The sequence below is a fragment of the Anser brachyrhynchus genome, assembly GCF_964034855.1.
Source record: "Anser brachyrhynchus genome assembly, chromosome: 27".
NCBI lineage: Eukaryota > Metazoa > Chordata > Aves > Anseriformes > Anatidae > Anser > Anser brachyrhynchus.
The window spans coordinates 4,458,601-4,472,173 of NC_137720.1; the positions used below are offsets into that span (position 1 = coordinate 4,458,601).

The 13,573-nt window shown below is 70.8% G+C and overlaps 1 protein-coding gene across 8 annotated transcripts in view; it reads right to left on the reverse strand.

Moving 5' to 3' along the window:
* NAV1 (neuron navigator 1) overlaps positions 1-13,573 on the reverse strand; it is a 66,867-nt gene that overhangs the window by 12,675 nt on the left and 40,619 nt on the right. For all 8 annotated transcript variants that reach the window (XM_080569027.1, XM_080569022.1, XM_080569021.1 and 5 more), the window contains 6 exons: positions 2,859-2,997; positions 2,382-2,679; positions 1,390-2,083; positions 826-1,278; positions 576-617; positions 229-377 (listed from right to left, as the gene is read on the reverse strand). In XM_080569027.1, the coding sequence (XP_080425153.1) occupies positions 229-377; positions 576-617; positions 826-1,278; positions 1,390-2,083; positions 2,382-2,679; positions 2,859-2,997 (1,775 nt within the window). The remainder of the gene's footprint in view (positions 1-228; positions 378-575; positions 618-825; positions 1,279-1,389; positions 2,084-2,381; positions 2,680-2,858; positions 2,998-13,573) is intronic.

Here is a 13,573-nt window from a genome sequence, read left to right on the forward strand (position 1 = left end):
ACCCAGTGGTGGGTGGGAGGCCCTGAAGCAGAGGTGATGCGTGTCCCTGGTCCCCCAGCCACGACCCAGCACCTTGGTGGGGCCAAAGGCACCGGATGCTGGGAACTGGGGCTGCTGGGGGTGTCGAGGAGAAAACCATCGAGCCAGAGGCAGCCAGAGCCGCTGGAACAGAGCGATGGCCCAGCAGAGAGCCCAGCTGCTGGGGGACGGGGGGACCCAGGCACTGACCGATGCTGGTGAGCGGGCCCTTCCCCACCAGCGCCATGGGCAGGGCGGGGGGCGAGGGCAGCTCCGTCTGGTCGTCCGACTCGGGGAGCCCGCCGATGGTGTGCGAGTGGCGCCGCTCCTTGGCCTCCTCCTGGGAGTGGAGCTGGTACCTGGAGCGCAGCAGAGAGCAGCACGGTGAGGTGGCGGGGGCACCGGCCCCCCGTCCTGCCCGCCCGCCCCGCGGCACGGCCCAGTGGGGGCTCAGCACCCCCAGCGCAGCGGGCGCTGCCAGCCCCACGCCCCAGGTGCCCCGCACACACCCGCCCTCTCTCCCCAGCAACGTTCAAAAGCCCTTTGGGCCTTTTTACCTCAGCCCTTTCTTGGGCAGCGTGTTCCTGTCGCGGTTGGAGCTGGAAGGGAAGGAAGGGAAGATCAGCCACCTCCTGCACAGAGGGGAGGTGCCACAACGCACCTAGGGGCTGAGCGACGGGATGGGGACGAGGCAGATTTTCCCCAGATACGAGCCTCCGAGGCAGGCAAAGGCCACGGTAGGATGGCGAGGAGGGGGCTCAGCCCACGGAGGTGCCCAGCAGCCCACCGCCCACCCTCAGGCCGTACCTGTCCAGATGTGCGAGCCGGGGGCTGCCGCTCCAGCCCAGCTCACCCGCCTCCTCCTCCTCCTCCTCCGCGCTGGCAGGGGGGACAGCAGCAGGGGTGGGGGCGGCGGTGCTGCCCCCCGAAAAGGCACTGGGCAGGCTCATGGGCATCTGCAGGGACTCCATGCTGCGGTGCAGGCCTGAGAGCTTGGGGTACATCCTGCCCTCCTTGGGGACGCTGAAGCCGCCCATGAGCTCCAGGCCCTGGGAGAAGCTGGCCGAGTTGATGTTGAGGATGGGGGCAGGACTGGGGCTGAAGCAGGGCGTCAGGTGCCCGCCGGTTGGGTGCAGGTCCTGGAGCTTGGCAGCGTGCGGGGGGTGCAGCTCGCTGGAGGAGGGCAAGTCCAGGCTGTTTGAGTTGACCTTGTCCAAGTTGGCCAGCGAGGGAGGCTTCACGTACGTCTTGGCAGCCGCTCTGGGGGAGAAAATGGATGAGGATGGCGGTGAGACCGCGCGCCGGGCACGGCTCGGTGGCGGGCACGGCCACACCAGGCTCCTGCTGCCTTCGGAGCAGGGAGGTTCATACCTGAGAGGCGTGGGGGGCAGCTCAGCCACCTTGGCCGCCGGCGGGAGGTTGGCCTGGGCTTTCGGGGTGCTCTCGGGCGAGCCGATGCTCTTCAGCGTCACGCACTCGGAGTCCAGCGCTACCGCCTTGGCCTTGGCCTTCTCCTTCTCCCGGTCCGTCTGGTTCACAGGGGCCGGCACGCCACGGCCGGCGCCGATCTTGGACGGCTCCTTGAGCCGCGACACCGAGATGCTGCCCTGCTTGGTGCTGAGCAGGCTGGGATCGATGCTGCTGCTGACGGGCCGGTTGGCGCCGCGGCCGCCCGTCACGCTCATGGAGCTGGACTTGGCCGGCCGGGGCAGGCTGCGGTACTGGATGTTGGAGCGAGCCCCTGGAGCCAGGAAGCCGGGCTCGGCCGCGTTGGAGACATCCAGGCTTGTTTTCCTCCCGCTGACCGGCTTGACGGGGATGCCGGAGCTCTTCTGGATCTTGCCGAGCGTGGCCGAGCCCCCAGCTTGCATGACGGTGGCGGTGCCAGTGGCAGGAGCCGGCTTCTTATAGCCGAAGGAGCTGGAGGCCGAGGGGCGCGTGAGGCCTGACGGGGGCTTCTTGGCATCACCGATGCGGTCACGGCCGGCGTCGGAGGAGGAGCGCTGCAGGCCCGTGTTCTTCACGGACAGCTTGCTCTTGTCGGTGGCTTTGGTCTCAGGTTTGCCTGGCGGGGAGGGAAGGAGGGGTTAACAGCCCAGGAGCAGCGGGGAGGGTTTGGGGGACGGGACATTCGGGTGCAGAACAGCTCAAATCTGCCAGCAGCTTTGGAGATGAAGACGGAGACTCACGGAGACGTGATGTAGAGGAAGAAGACAGGACACGGCACTGCCCACAAGTCAGGATCCCCCCCACCCAGCCAGCCTCCAGCCCCGCAGGGTGTCCCACAGCCAGCCCACGGCGGATGTGCGCAGGGAAGGCCCAAGGAGATACCCAGAATCAGTCCCTGCCCAAGCCGGCCTCACCTGCCACTTTGAGGGTGCTCTGGGCCGTGTGGGTGATAGGAGAGGTCACTGCCACCGGAGGGGTCTTGCCCTTCTTGAGGGAGCCCGGGGTGCCCAGGCTGACCGGCTTCTTCAGCTCGCCGCCCTTGGACCCCTCCTCGCAGCTCTCCGAGGGCTCCCGCCGCCACTTGGAGGAGCCGTGCTCCATCTTGAGGCTGCTGCTGTCGTAGTCCAGCTTCTTCGTCGCCTTGTCCTCGGCCTCGCCGTACCAGCTCAGCCCGCTCTCTGCCAGCGAGCGCTTCTCTGAGTCCGTGCGCAGCTGTGGGACGAGAGGAGTCAGGGGCAAAACCGGCACCCACCCCAGCCCCAGCGACTGCCAGGGCACCGCACACCCACGGGTGCTCCCAGCCCCACCGAATCGCGGCCCCGTGGCACGTGCCATGCCTCGGGCAACCCCCCCTGCCCACCCTGCCGCGGGGCGGCACCACGGGCACCTACCGCTATGGCCGAGTTCCTGCGCGAGGCCGTGGGGGTGGAGGGCAGGGAGTTGAGCGAGGAGCTGGCGTTGAACTCCTCCGAGCTGAGGTTGTCAGAGGCATCGCTGAGGCCGCTGCTGATGGAGCTGCTTTCATCCCAGCTGCAACAGCAAAGCCAGCGTGAGGCCCCCTGCCCAGCCGTCCCCTGCCACCGCCGCGTCCCCCTGCCACCCGACTGCGCCCCCCAGCCCCGCGCCACCCCCGGGGCCGAACCTCAGCTCCCGTTCGCCTGGCGGGGAGCCGACGCTTGGCAGCCGTGGCTGGCTCCAGCCCAGCCCCACTCAGGCTTCAAACCCCCGCAATTTCCCCGTTCAGGCCCCCACGGAGGTGTTTTATGGACTGAAGGCACCTGTGCAGCGGGGGGGGACCAGCACCGGCACGGCAGGCAGCACCGCGGCCGGCACCGAGCTCCCCGTGACCAGCCCCACCGAGGGGGTCAGGAGGATTCCTGGAAAGGGCAGGGACCGGCCGGAACAACAAACTCACCCACCCCACAGCCTCCACCCTTTCTCGGCCAGCTCCCACTCGCTGCTCCAGCGCCCGCGGGGGACATCGGCACCTCCGCAGCGCCCGGGCAGCTGCTCCGTGCCGGGGGCGCAGCAGAGCGTGCACGAGCCGATCTCCGGGGCTGTCACTCAGCGCGGGCAGCACCCACGAGCACAGCCGCCTTCCAGCAGGATGAGCACGGCCCCTTTCAGGTCAGCGCCTCAGTAGGTCAGGGAGGCACCCGCAGCCCCCCGTCGCCTGCCCCGGGCTGAGGGTGGGGGGACGGGGAGCGGAGCCGAGGGGACGCAGCCAGCCCTGGTCCCCAGCACTGGCACTGGAGCTGCAGCAGCCCGGGGAGCTGTGCAGCAGCGCCCAAGTGACATTAGGGGGACAGGACAGGCAGGGACTGCACCCGCTGAGCACCTCTGGCACCCGGGGTGCAGGGACAATGCCCAAACGCCGGGACGGAGCCACGGGGCAGCAGAGGCAGCACATACACAGGGGACCGGTGTCCTCAGCGCCCCGCGGCATCGCCTGGGCTGCTCCAGCACAGCACCGGGTGCTGGGCGGGGGGCTGCAAACCCCTGCCCACGGCTGGGCCTCGCTGCCCGCTCCGGACAGCAACGGGGCAGGGGAACCCCGCCAAAAGAGCGGCTCGGGGCTGGGGAAGCCGCACGTCCAAGCGGTGAGCTGTGCCAGGGATTGAGGGTGCTGGGGCTCACCGGGCTGGAAACGCCGCAAAGGGCGAGGGAATCGGAACGCGACGGGGAAACGCGGGCAGGGTCCCATCAGGGCGCACGAGCGGGTGCTCGTCCCTCGCTCCTCCACACCCACCAGGCTGGGCACTGCCATGGTCCCTCCGCAGGAGGGGTCAGGATGAGGCTCCCCACCCCACGCAGCCCCGGGGGCAGAGCTGCTGTCAGGAACCAGAGGTTTACGGACGGGCGAGCAGAGCCCGGCCCCGGGGAAGGGGCCCCCGTCGCATCTCGTGGGAGCCCAGAGCTGCTGGACACCCCGGCAGGGCGCGGGGAGCTCGTGCACCCCCAGCGCGTGTCTCTCAAACCCAGGGGACTGGCCAGGGACGGACGGACACAGCCCCCTGCATCCCTCCAGCACAGAGCCCTGCTGCCCAGGAAGGGATTTAATTACAACCACGTGCCCAGGAAGCGCCACGGAGCTGCCCGGCTCCGCACATCTCCCACCACCAGCCCCCACTGTGGGGATTTCTCACCGGGACAGAAATCCCCAGAGCTCGAGGCAAAGCTCCTCTTCCCCTCCCACGTCAGCCCTCGGTGCTGCCCGGAGCCAGGCAGAGCCTTGGGGAGCTGCGCGCCCTGCGGCCACGTGGCTGCGACCAAACGCGGCTGGGTCTTTCCAGCTCATGCCAGCCCAGCAGGGCTGACCCCAAAAGCTCTCCCGGCCTCGCAACGTGGCCCCAGGGGGCTGACACACGCAGAGCCCCGGTGAAATGGGCACAGGGCTTGGGGCTAACCCGCGGGGAGGTGGCCCCAGACCCTCCTCGGCAGCCCCATGAGGAAGAACCGCCGTGTACCCACCGGGGGGGCAGCGCAGCTCGCTGCAGCGAGGGCCAGGAGCTGAAACCAGGCACGGAGCTGCCTCAGGATGGCAGACACGGAACGAATCTGTCCCGACAGGGGGCAGGGAGCGGGGTCACAGAGCTGCGCGCACACAGCCTGGTGGGGTGACAAGGGGGAAGGAGGGCACCGGTCCCGGCACCCCACTGCACGCGGTACCCCCAGAGGTGTCGAGGTCCCCGGGCACCACCTCTCCAAATACCTCCCGGCGCTGCTGCTGCCTCTCTGCAGCGCCGGGGACGCGCGGAGCTGAGCTGATGTGGGGCTGAGCCCCTTCCGTAGTAACCCACGGAGCACGAGGAGCCCACCCAGCCCGTCCCATGCGTCCACCCCACCACGAGAACCGCTCAGGGGCTGCCTTTGCTGCCTGCCTGGCCCCGTGCTGGGCTCTGGGTGCCCCTGCCAAGCCCCCAGCACCACCCCAGGACAGCCGGGGGGGGGGGGCACAGGCCACATCCCAAAGGCACTCGGGCCATGGGGTGAGACCTGGGTGCCAGATGCCCACCCCGGGGTGCCTCGAGCTCTCTTGTAGGGCGTGTGGCTGGCACGCAAAGGGGTCCCCAAAACCAAGCACTGTACCTACATGTGCCCCCACCGCCCCCCTGGTGAACAAGGAACTCAACTCGGGCAAACGCAAGCCCCCGGCCCACGGCTGAGCCCAGGCAGCCCCACAGCGGCCCTAACGGGGGTCCTGCCGGCCAAGGTCACCCAAGCACCCCCCGCAAACCCCATGGTGCCAAGCCCCGGCACCATGCTGAAACCAAACCTGCAAACCCTGCCTGGGGACCCGGGGGTGTGTGTGTGGGGGATCCTGCGGGAATGCAGCACCCGAGGGAGGGCTGAGCCCCCAGACCCAGGCTGGGGGGGGGGGGCGCAGAGCAGCCAGCTCCGCAGCATCTCCCCGTGCCGCAGCTCCGGGGCTGGGCTGCTCGGGACCGGCTGCTGCGGGCACCGCGCTCCCGGGGAGTGAAGCTCGGCCCCGCTTTGTGCTCCGCACCCTCCACCTTCCGCAGCGCCCCCCCAGCTCCCTGCACCGAGCCCCCCCCGCCCTCCCCCCCCCGGCGGCACCCCGGGGCCCCGCGCCCACCCCGGGTGGCTGCGAGCCGAGCCCGGGGGGGGGGCTCCCGAAGGATGCTCGGGGGGGGGGGGGGGGTCCCGGCACCGGCTCCGCGAGGCGGAGCCAAACGGGGCCAAACCGCGGGGACCCCCCCCGGGGCCGGTAACCGGGAGCTGGGGGGGGGGGGGGCGGGCGGGGCCGCGGCTCCCTCCCGCCCCCGGCGCGGCGGAGACAAAGCAGCGGCCGCGGTGCGGCCCCGGGGCTCGGGGCCCGGCAGACAAAGCCCCGGCCCCGGCCCCGGCCCCGGCCCCCGGGAGCCGCCCGCCCGCAATGCGCCCGCGGCCGCCCCGCGCCCCCCGGTGCCGGTGCCGGACCCGGTGCCGGTGCCGGTCCCTACCTGGCGGCCAGGCGCGGGGCACGCCGCACTCTCCCGGCCCGCAGCATGCTGCCGCCCGGAGCAGCGGCCCCGCGGGAGGGGCGGCGGCAGCGGGCCCGCCCCGCCGCGTTAAAGCGGCAGCGGCCCCGGCCCGGCGACAAAAGGCACGCCCCCCCCCCCCCAAAAAAAATAAATACGGGGTTGGGGTCTCACCCCCCCCTCCAGCCCGAGCCCCCCGCATCGCTCCCCGCGGTGCCCACCGGCCTGCCCGCCCCCCCCCCCTCCCCGATCCCCCCCCCCCCCGTGTCCCCGCATCCCTGCGCCTGGCCCCAGCCACCCCGGGGCCGGTTCCGGTGCCCCCGGCCCAGCCCCGGAGCTGCCCCCAGGGCTCCTGGGCTCTGCCCCGCGCGGGGGGCGGCTGCTTCCAGCAGGCCTGGCTCTCGCAGGGCCCCCCCGTCCCCCCTCCCCCTTTGCACAACGGCTCGGTTCGCATCTTGGTTTTCCGTCGGGCGGCCGAGCGGGAGCTGCACCCCCAGGCGGGGCGCACCCCGGGGACCCCCTCGGCCACCCCTCTGCAGCGTGCGCGGCGGGCAGAGAGGGTTAAGGAAGCTCCGGCACAACAGCACCGGTCCCTGCGGGCTCGGAAATCAGCAATTCCTTCCTCGCCAGCCCTCGCACGGCAACGCCTCTTGGCTCCCTCCCGCCGCGCATCCCCGCTCGCTCGGCCGCCTTGTGCCTGCCCTGGCTCGGCTTGGCGAGGCGTTGCGGGGTGCTGCGGTGCCCGTCCCCCAACGGTCACCCCCCCCGCCGGCACCCGCTGTCCCCACGGTGGCTCTCGGACACACGGCCGCTGGCCGGGAGGACGGAGGTTGCACCCCAAAACGCTGCAGCGTCTCGCCACGGGGTCCGGCCCCGCGGTGAGGACACCGGGATGCACTGCTGCGGGACGCGTGCCAGCGGGGGCGGCGGCACGGCATCGGCACGGCATCGGCACGGCCAGCACTGCTCCCCCGAGTCCCTCCAGCCTTGCACAACCGGGGCGCCGTCCCCTCCTGTCCCTCCCTCCTGGCCAGGAACGTTCGGAGGAGCAGTTCTGGCCCAAATCCGGATTTGGGGCGTGTGGGGAGCCACCCTGGTCAGCCCGGGTACGCAGGACGAGGGGGGAGAATCGCTGCTGGTGGCTCCGTGCGGTGCATCCCTGAGCGAGAGCACCACGGCCGCAGCAGCACGGCGCCGCCTGCGGTGCCCCCAGCACCACGCGGCCAGGCATGGCCACAGGTCCTGCCCCTCGCCCATCTCGCTCCTGTCACCGCACCGACACCCGTCCGCGTGCCAGCCGGCCCCGCTGCCACCAGCCTTGTGTGTGAGCCGGGGAAGCCACCGGGAGCAGGCTGACCCTGGAAGCACAGAGGGGACGCGGCGTGGCGCACCCCACGTTGTCCCCACCCACCAGGTTTCGCCCGCCACCTGCCCCGGTTGTCCCCAGATGAGGACATCGAGCCCCTCTCGCTCTGTCCCGGCCCTTCTCCCTCGCTCTGCCACGGTCGTTGCAGTGGGGGAGGCATGGGGCACGCACAGCCCCCCCCCCCATTTCTGTAGGGCCAGGGCTCTGTGGGGGTCTCCGTGCCCTACCTCCATGGGTCGCTGGCACCAAGGGGGCTCTGAGGACGGCCACCGCTCCCTCCCATCACAGCCTCGCCCCTGTGCTCCCCGCTCCCAGCGGGACCGTTGGGAAAAGCAGGGGAGGCCTGGGCTCTTCGCTCCTCATTCACTTAATGGGGCAGAAAAAACAATTAGCTTCATAACTCACTGGTGGGGGGGGGTAAGGGGGCCCTCGCTACTGCCCAGCGGCTCTGGGCGCTTTCCTGGGAGCACGGCTTCGATGAAGGGTGCCCTTTTGGGTGCAGGCGACACGGCGGGGAACTGGGCCGCCCCTTTGCCACCCCTGAAGCATCAGAAACCCTGGAGGCAGCGCGTCCCTACACGGGGACCTCCGGCTGCTTGGGGAGCGGGGAGCCTCGAAGCCTCGCTCGGCCCGGGGCGTCACGGCGGCCGCGTGCGGAGGTCGGAGAGTCCCAGCGCAGCACCGGGGTGGGGGAGCTGGCGTGACTCAGCCTGCTTGCGAAACTCCTGTTTTTCCTCTTGTCTGGACAAGCCCACGGCCTCGGACACCTCCGCCTGCAGGGGCCGGGCTCCTCGCACGGGGCAAGGCGGCACGTGGCGAGCGGCAAAGCCAAGGGGCAAAGGCGGCGCTCGCCTTCCCGGCCTGCAACTGATCCCGTCCCTGGTCCCCGGTGTCCCCCGTGTGGGGAGGATCTGGCGGTGCCACCGCACACACCGTGTGCCCCGTATACTCCCTGCACACCCCAATGCGGGGCAGCGAGAAAGCCAGGGCAGGCCTGAGAGCCCCTCCGCACCCTCTGCTCCTCGGGGCTTGAACCAGGGCAGCGCACGGCGCAGCAAGCGCCCCAGCCGTGCCCGGCCCCGTTCCTGGGGTGACAGCCTGCTGGGGACGGGGCTGGAAGCCCCCCAGCCTCCCTGCACCACTACAGGGACATCCGCCAGCCCTGGATTATCCCCGGCGTCCCCTGACGCCGCTGGTCCCAGGAGCCCATTCCCAAAGCACACCCGAGGTGGCTGCTCCCGGGGAGCACCCAGAGCCTGGGGGTCTGCACCGGGCGCCTCGAGCAAACCCGAAATGAGGAGGAAACTCGAACACAGAGCCCCCAGTGCGGCACAGGGGAGTGCGCTTCGATGGTGGCAGTGCCCAGCAGGGGGCTGGGGCCCTTTTCTGGGCCTGTCCCCGGCTCGCCCCCATCCCGGCTGGAGGCAAGAACCCCGCGGAGCCCCGGCACGCGGCGCAGCCAATATTTATCCGACACCACTTCCCTGCTGCTCCCCCGCGGCCCGCGCCTCCCCGCCCGGGCCCCGAACACACGCAGGGCCACGTGCGGGGCCACGGCCGTGCCCCGCGGGATGTCCCCGCCGAGCGATGACTTCACGGGGCTCGCCGGGACAGCGGCGAGGGGTCAAGCTGGAGCTTGTGCCGAGCGCAGGCGTTTGAGGGAAGGGAGAAGAGCGCCCACGCCAAGCCCGCTCGGAGCAGGGGAGGAGGGCGGCCGCTCCCCCGCCGCTCGCGGGGAGCCGAGCCAAACATCTGCTCCAGCCCCCGGGCTGCGCCGCGCTCAAGTAGCTGCGAGGAAGCCGGAGCCCGGCCAGCGCGGGCAGAGCCTGCCGGAGCGCGGCGGCGTCAGAGCGGGCGCAGCCGTCCCCAGGGGTGCTGTGAGCAGCCCCGGCCCCTGCGGCACCCGGCTGCTGAGCGGCGGCACCACGGCGGCACGCGACGGTGCCCGGAGCTGTGCCCAGAGTTGTGCCGCGTGTGCCGAGCCCCCCGCCCCGAGCCACGCGCCGCCCCACGGCCCCAGCGCCCGAGGTTGCTGCCGCAGCTCCCTTCCGTGCCCGCAGCAGTACCCGGCTCGCAGGGAGGGGATGCTCGCACCACGGCAGCAGGATGCACGGTGACACCTCCCCGCCCCCACAATAAACAAGGGCCAAAAGGACGCCCCCCGATCACAGCTGTCCCACCAGCACCTCCCCGGGGCCGTGCACGCAGCGCTGAAGCCACCAAGCTCTTGGGTGCCCAGTGCCAGAAATGTGCTGCCGCACCGCCAAACCCCACCGAGCACAGCTCTACGCCAGGAGCCAGGTACAGCCAGGGGGGGAATAAGGGAAACTGAGGCACGGCCAGAGCCACACAGCCGGTCCCTTCAGCCCCACTCCCAGCGCCGCAGGGGGACGCCCGTACCCCGCTGAGCCCTCGGCAGCAGGCACGGGGCACAGCAGGTAACGGCTCCGTGGTGTGGTGGAGCCCCCCGGGGACTTCTGGAGCATCCCAGGGCTCTGCCTTTTTGCTGTGCCAGCGTTGTGGGGAAGCGGTTGGGAACGGGCTGGATGACGAAGGATCTGGCAAAAGGAGGGCAGCGGAAAGCACTACGTCATGCGGGGCGCTCTCCAGCCCCGGAGACGTGACGGGGCGGCTGGGAGCGGGGCAGAGCTGACACGGAGCACGGCCCCGTCCTGCATGGGAGGGAGCCTGAGCGTGCGGGCAGAGCCCCACCGCCTCGAAGCCCTGGCATTTTTGCTCCTGCCGTGCCGGGAGCTGCTGGAGCTGCTCAGACCGGGTCGCCGAGCACGTGTGCCGCCGGGGAGCAGCAGTGCAACCACGCAGCCACGCCACAGAGCTGCAGCGCTGGTGCTTGGGGCCACGAGTGGCTCCACACGGATGGGGCCACGCCGCTTGGACGCGGGCAGGATGAAATCGGGCAAAACCCGACTTGAAAAACCCCGCCTGAGCGATCCGTGCCTCCTCCGCTTCCGCCTGATTCACACGCAGGTCCGCACACGAACGTGCCCAGCGCCGCCGCATCGCCGCCCCCAAAATCACACGACAGCCACCGAGCTGCAGTGCCCCGGGGGGCTCCAGAGCCCAGGAAATGTCCCCAGCCCGGCTGGGGGTGGGGAAAATAAAAGCATCGCCTTCAGCACGGCACCCACCCAGGGCAGGAGGCAGCCACCAGGCGCGCTGGGCAATGCCGCCTGCGGACGAGAACCGGCCGTGGGAGGGAGCTTTGTGTCTGTCTGTGCCGGGGACACGGCCCAGCGGTTTGTGCTGCCCCTGCCTGTGCCTTGCCCAGGCCCCAAGGACCCGCAGGACAGGACAGGAGAGCGGCACCAGCGCACCAAACGCTGCTTTTAACCCGCTGTGCCCGCCGCACGCTCAGGCCCATGGCACGCGCGGTGCCCGCAGCGGCACAAACACCTCCTCACCCTGCTGCCGTCGCGCTTCCCCTTCGCCACCTTCCCCTGCAGCTCCGGCACCAGCGGGGTTCCCCCGGGGCTCCCCCCGCCACCACCCTGCGGGGTCCCCGCCCTGGCCACAGCTCCCCTACCTCGTGCCGCTCTCCCCCCGCCAGCCGCAGCGCCCCGTCTCCGAGGGGCTGTGTCACCGCGTCCCCGTCCCGGGGGATGCTCGGGCGCCCCCTGAGCGGGCTCTGACCTACTGCCCCACAAGGCTCGGCGCGCGCCGGCGCCGTGCGTGGAGGAGCTGCCCCGGCAGCCCGGGCCCGGGGGCTGCTGGCCCCATCTGCAGCGCGCGGCTCCTGCCCGGTGCATTAGCGGCACGGGGAGACGCGGCCCGGGGCAGCGCTGGGTTTCTAGGTCAGGCAGCCGAGGAGGCTGGGCGAGGGCTGCGCCTCGCTCGGGGAGTGCGCCCCGACGGCAAGGCTGCCCCTCACCCCGCCAGCCAGGGAGGAGGAATCACATAATCATTTAGGGTGCAGGAGTCCTTCGGGATCACCAAGTCCCACCGCCGACCTGACCTACCGAGTCCCGTCACTGACCCGTGCCCCTCGGTGCCACGTCCACGTCTCTGAAATACCTCCAGGACTCCCCCACCTCCCTGGCAGCCGGTTCCGACGCCTGACCCCCCTCTCCGTGAGGAAATTCTTCCCGACGTCCAAGCTAACCCTGCCCTGGTGCACCTGAGGCCGTTGCCTCGTGTGACCCGAGAACAGAGACTGGACCCCCTCTCTGCAGCCTCCTTTCAGGTGGGCTCTGCCCTCAGCCTCCTCCTCTCCAGCCTGAACACCCCCGGTCCCTCAGCCGCCCCTCACAGCTCTTGTTTCCCAGCCCCTTCACAGCTTCGCTGCTCTTCTCTCCACATCCCCGAGCAATTCCCTGTCCTTACCGTGAGGGGCCCCAAACCGAGGACAATATTCGAGCTGCCCACCGGCTCACCCGGGGCCGTTTCTGCCGTTTCTTAAAACGCTACTGAAATCCCGGTAGATGACATCCACAGCCTTTCCCGCACCGAAGCGGGCCAGGCCCCTGCTCCAACAGCATCAGCACCTGCTGCAGCAGCACCCGGCGTCCCCCAGCACCCGGCCAGGGACGTCCCCTGGGGACAGAGCCCCTCTTCTGCCTCACTGCCCTGCTCCAGAGGACCCCCGAGCCCTGCCGTGGGGCCATGGGGGGAAAGGGCACCGAAGGGCTGTGACTCGGTCACCGCACAGCCCCGGATGCCGGCAACATCCCCGTACTGTGACTGACCCCCAGTGGACGTCCCTGCGGATAAAGGGGTCCGGGGCTGCCCCGGAGGGGCTGGCTGCCCTCCTGCACCCCTCCCCGGAGAGGGGCACGCAGCACGGGGCACCCGGCCTGCCCCCGCACCCTGCAGAGGATTCCCTTTGGGGCACGCTCGGAGCATCCCGCTCAGGGCCCCACGCAGGGATGGGGACCGTGATGCAGTCACCTGCCCCGGCCGAGGACACCCCAAGGTTACCCCAACGACACCCAAAGGTCACACACACAGCTCCAGGACGAGCACGGAGGGTGAAGGGGGGCGGTGGAGCCCTTCACCCCGCAGCCAGACCCGCAGCGAAGCCCGGCTTCGGCCCCAGCTACACCAGGCACTGCAAGGCCACCCGTCAGCCCACCGGGTCCCCCAGCCGGTGACACGCCACCTCTGCCCGCCAGGTGACGGGGCACACGGGGAGAGGGGACCGCGCTCAGCCAGCACCAGGCACCGGCGCTCACAAGCACGGGGCAGCCCCTCGAGCCTCCCGAGGAGGGCTCTGACACCCCCAAGCCCACGGCCCGCGCGGCACAGCCAGCGTGACCCCCCCCGGCCTCCCGCTCACCGCTGTCACACGCCTCCGAGCCACGTCTGGGCAGCGCTGCCCCAGCCCCAGGACGGGGGCGAAGCCGCGGGCTGCGCTCGGTTCCGCTAGGAGCTGACGTGACTACGGACACCCCACGAGGGCTGGAGCAGCACTGTCAGGAGGCCAAATACCTCCTCCTGCTCTGGGACAACTCAAACGCTGGCGTTATTTATTTTCTCATGCGCTGAAACAGGAAACCTCCAATATGCTGAAGCCCTGGACCCCCGCCAGCGCCAGGGGCACCTCGACAGCTCAGCGGGAGCGGGACGCGCCTGGAAAGAAAATGCAAGCCCTGGGCGTGCTGGGCTGCACCCGGCGGCAGGAGATGCCCCTGGCCCTGCGGGGGGAGGGACGCAGGACTACGGGGGGCTCAGGGCGAGGGGACCCCGCTCCACGGTGCTCCCGGCCCCAGTGACACCCCTTGACAATGACGTCTCGGTGCCC